General features: G+C 42.8%; 1 protein-coding gene across 1 annotated transcript; it reads left to right on the plus strand.

Annotated features, from left to right (window-relative positions):
• Window positions 1-451: 451 nt before the first annotated feature.
• Window positions 452-5,202, plus strand: LOC116378602 (basic salivary proline-rich protein 1-like; the record flags this gene model as incomplete). The annotated part of the gene is made up of 3 exons (XM_031840496.1): window positions 452-1,052; window positions 1,901-2,076; window positions 5,021-5,202. Coding segments are annotated over exons 1-3 (517 nt in total), but the record flags the coding sequence as incomplete, so codon positions are not given.
• Between the last annotated feature and the right edge of the window lie 9 nt (window positions 5,203-5,211).

A 5,211-nucleotide genomic window follows, 5' to 3' on the forward strand; every position in this document is an offset into this window, starting at 1 on the left:
CCAAGTTTAAACACGTTTTAAACCAAAGCTTTTTTCTTGGTTAGCTAACGTTAGCTTTATAGCCCCGACCGTGTAGCATTAAGCTAGAATACGCTGATAAATGCAAATACAAATATTGTTTCTATATATTTATACAACTTCGAGGTGATATAGATCATAAGTGACGCACGTATGACAATATATGTAATCCGTATTATTTCAATGTATTCACAATTCACACGTTTCCTACATACTCGTCATGTTTTTCATAAATGAGACTATTTTACACCAAACCTCGTTCAAAACCTAAAATATATATATTTTTATAGAAAAAGCGCTGATATGTTTCTGACTTTCAGTCAATCAACAAGACTAATTTAAATTTACATTTTTTTTTTAAGTAGTCTGGTGTAAATCTCGCTGTGTAAGATGCATCTGAGATGTACTCTGTGTAAACTGTAATAACGCTTCCAGACTGATAGTAATTATCTACACACATGTACACGTGTTGACGTGCACGCACATATTAATGTTTACAATAAACAGCTGACAGAAATCATTATACAGCCTAATCCTTCATATGCTCATGAATTATGAAAACAAAATGGAGTTGTGAATATCAGAGCAGGTCAGGTGTCATTTTAATACATGTGACAGTAAACTGTTGTGTATAGTGAAACTGTATCAGTGGTGACTGTGTGTTCACGGGTTTGATACCAGGAGCATGTAGACATATGGAAGGCCTCCTGCAGTAACAACACTGTGACACAAATGCAAACATTTTGCACTTTACTGTGTTTTTTTCTCCATATATTTATAGCGTATCATTTTTTGTGTGACATTTACTTTCTGTCTAGTCGTACTGCTTTGTGGTACTGATCCGTTTAATGTGATATGTGATGTGAGAAAGTACCATGATGTGCATCAGTGGTCTGAGGGTTGTGTGTTTTTACCCTCAGATGGCCCGACGGAGCGCGAACACCAGCGTCCAGATCCCGGACCCTAACCGTCCCGGACCCCCACCTGACAACGACCCTGGCAGGACGATTACAGTCCCTCCAACCAGGAGCACGGTAAGAGCACCAAGAACCTGAACGTCACACAGTTATTTTAACACTTTATTGATACGTTTCTTTCATCATCAGTCCATTGCATGTATTTTATACAAGTTACATTTACAAATAACAGAAAATATCTAAGAGACATAAAACTCAACAAAATAGAAAGACAAAAGGGGGAGGTTTGGGGGAGTGGGGTGAGGGAGGAGTTCCAGCCTTCCAGACTAATCTATAACTGATATTAACCATCTGTAACTGGATGCGTACATGTGCAAGACAGCCAAAAAAACCTGAAACTGGTGTAGAAACGATATGACAGCAGGATAAACAACATGATCCACATGATGGAGGAGATTCAAACCTGTAACAGCTGCTGCTGAACACCAGAAAGAAAAGTTCTTAAAGATACGACCTGTAGGACGAGTCCTCAGCAGCTGTAGCTACTTTCTCTGCACAGAGCATTTGTTTTTGATCTCTGTACCGCCACAAGTTGATGGTTAGTTGCTGCTCTGTGCAGACAGGAGGACGTTCCAAACGCTCTTTTGCTAATTTGGTAGTCAGGTTTTCTCGGCTCACCTGTGGAGCACGAGGTGTGTTTTAGAAAGAACGGTTCTGAGGGAGTTATGAGCGGAGCGAGAAGTTTAAAGTGATTCCTAGTTCTCGGTGGAGCTGTGTGAACTGTTTTAGACCATAAAGAAGGATATGCTTTAGGGCGGGGCTACCTCGTGATTGACAGGTCGCTACCAGAGCCGTAGGCAGCGTCACCACGTCCCTCTTTCCGTTCAAAAGCAAGATGGCGGCGGCCAAAATACTGATCTTGAGGTGCAGTGGTCTGATGGTTGTCATTTTCTTTTTACCTTCAGGCAGATCAACGCTTCACGTGTAGGCCTTTCCTCATCCAGGACCCCAACCGGCCCGACGCCCCACGGATCATCCTCCGTAGGATCCCAGCTTCAACGCGCTGTGACCCTGGGCGTTCACATCGGCCATCCACTCCCTCCTCTCCCCCAAGCTCCCCCCAAAGGCCAGGCAAGAGAAGGTAAGTTTTATTTACTCAGCACATTTCAGCAACAAGGCCATTCAAAGTTTTCAAAAGCATTGAGACAAAAGAAACACACCACAAAATGACATTCAAATACAATTAAAAGCATTAAAGAGCCAAGAGAAGAGGAAACTAAGACTAGCTAAAATAGGACAGGAATAAAATACAAGACTAACAGTTAGAGTGCAGTCAGAAACGATTTGCTGAAAGACAGCGGTGAATAGAAAGACTTCAGCCTTGGTTTAAAAGAAGAGACAGTTGTAGCCGACCTGCAGTTTTCTGGGAGTTTACTCCAGATAAATGGTGTATGGACATGTTTTTATAAATCCTGCTTTCATTTTTTAATACGGGTTTTAATTTCCCATATGATATGAATTTTTCACACAACGTCATACCGGTGCATAGCAGAAACAACTGCTGTCACTCTTCAACAGGCAGCTAAATATATTGTTCGCCGTTAAGTAGGGCTGCACAATTAATCGAATTTTAATCGCGATCACGATTTTGGCTGCCACAATTAAATGAGCATGATCGTCAGCAATATTGACGTTTAAAATGCGTGCTCTGCTACATATCAAATCAAGCGCTTCCTCGACTAACAGTCAGCCGACCACCAGGGGGAGAACGAGATGGGAGGTGTCATGCGCGCACCCTGCAGCGGCAGCCTCAAAAAAAGTTCTGTCTGCAGTCGTCTCCGGTATTAGTAGAAGAGTAGAGAGACAGACAACAGAACAGAGAGCAGACGTTCACGGGTGTCGTGTGAAAGGTAAATCAAATGTCAGGAGCAGAAGGCGAGGAGCTAGCCCCTCGACAAGGATCTTCATCCGATTTAGGACAAGTGATGTTAACCAAGAACAAATCATATGCACAGAGTACATTAGAGTTGTGTCTGCGCCGCATAGCAACACAACTAACTTGTTCAACCACCTGAAAAATCACCACAAACCACAGTACGACGAATGCATTAAGGCCAAAGCTAACGTTGCCTCGCTGAATCTCCGTCCATGTCCAACGTCAACCCAGAAACCCATAACAGCGACCCTGCATAGCGCAACAGCGTATCCATCCACCTCCCAAAGACACACTGAAATAACGGATGCAATCGCATTTCATTTGGCCAAAGACATGTGTCCAATAAATACTGTGCGCAATGAAGGCTTCAGAAAAATGGTCAAGACACTAGACAAGAGATACGTGATCCCCTCGCGCAATTATTTCTCCAAACAGGCATTACCTGCACTGTATGAAAAACGTCGGGGGGGAATACAAAGGGATGTCACAGCTGTCGAGTATTTTGCGACTACGATTTTATTAATATTTTTCTTCAGGTGAATAAGAACCGTATAAGTTTTATTTTGATGCAAAGACGTGTACATTAGCTGGAATGTAGCACAACATGGAAGTGAAAGCAGTGCTCTGTTGATTTAATTTTGGGTAAAAAGTGTTGATACTATTTTATTTATATTTTCCTTCTACGAGATGCACTGTGATCAGGACCAGTCTGATGCAAAGATGTGTACATTAGCCAGAATGTAGCACAACAATGGAAGTGGAAGCAGTGTTCTTGTTCATTTAAACGTGACTAAATTAATGAATAATCGTGATAAATAATCGTGATCTCAATATTGATCAAAATAATCATGATTATGATTTTGGCCATAATCGTGCAGCCCTACCGTTAAGGGCGCTGCGGTCGGAGCTAGTTGTCTTAAGTGTAATGAGAGGGACCCCTAGTCATGGTTATAACTTTATAACAACAATTAATAACCCACAACTAACGTTCTTTAACAGGGCAAAACACCACGACAGTTTGTGACAAATAAACAATTTGTAACACTAATAATTGTACATTTATATAATTTCACCGCCGAACTGCATGCTGCAACTCGCTCGCTAGCCCGCTAGCACAACAGTCTGCTAACAGCTGGGAGAGGCTCCGTTGCTACAGTAACGTTACATTAAAGAACAGAACAGAGCGATGCAGGATGAACAAAGACAGGCCGGAGATGTCTGTGCCCAAGAGAGGAGCTGGGTCTGCTGTTTGGAAGTGTTTTGGTTTTAAAAAACCTGACGTTTTGCGAGTTTGTTGAGCCACTGTTGTTGCTGCTGGTGGTAACACGAGCAACTTACTCCATCACCTCAGCAGAAAACATGTGTTGGAATACCAAGAGTGTGATGACGGCCGTCGGATTCGAGGCCGTCAACCAGTAACGTTAACGCTAGTGAAACAGTGAAGCCAAAGGGTCACACATCGCTTGAAGAGGCATTTGCTTGAGGCAGCACATGACAAGAAAAGCAAGTGGTGGAGCGACATTACGAACGCAATAACGATCCAGCTATGCAAGGACATGGTCCCGCTACAGACAGTCGAGAAAGACGGGCTCAGAGCAATAATTAAAACACTGGATTCAAGGTACGTCTTACCCGGGCGAAAGTACTTCAGCCAAGCTGCTATCCCAACATTATACAAACAAATGAGCACACCCTCTAGTAAGCAAAGCCTTCATACATGATGACATTAACATGTTTTTATATTCTATGTACTCCTGACAGTAGAGTAAGCCACTATAAACCTATATAAAAACACAGCCAAAGGGGGAAAAAAATACCGTGATATACCGTGAAACCGGCAGAATCTTAAAAAATACCGTGATACACACTTTTGGTCATACCACCCAGCACTAGGCTGACTTTGTAATTGTCTTCATGCGGCTGTTGAAATTCAGAGTCCATAGCTACACCTAGAGTTCTGTCTTGGTCTCTGGTTTTCAACATTGTCGATCTAAGCAGAGCGCTGACTTCTAATTGTTCCTCCTTGGCTTCAAAACAACTACCTCACTTTTGTCTTTGTCAGTTTTGCTCAGACTGGACAATAGTTCCTGTGATATGGTTATGTAACATTGTGTACCAACTGCATAATCATTTTGTTGTTTTTCCAAAGTTTCTCTGAACCACCTGAGGTTCCCGGTGAGCCTGGAAAGGTAAGTGAGCCTGGAAAGGTAAGTCTAAAGAACAGGAGGCTTGATCCGGAGTGGAGGAACCAGTTTTACAGCTGGTGGGGCAACAAGGCCCCTGGACCTCCAGGCATTCAGGTAAGTCCACCTAAACCCCCTCAGGGACCCGGTGTGCCTG

The sequence above is a fragment of the Anarrhichthys ocellatus genome, unplaced genomic scaffold, assembly GCF_004355925.1.
Source record: "Anarrhichthys ocellatus isolate YVR2014 unplaced genomic scaffold, GSC_Weel_1.0 scaffold2863, whole genome shotgun sequence".
NCBI classification, from domain to species: domain Eukaryota; kingdom Metazoa; phylum Chordata; class Actinopteri; order Perciformes; family Anarhichadidae; genus Anarrhichthys; species Anarrhichthys ocellatus.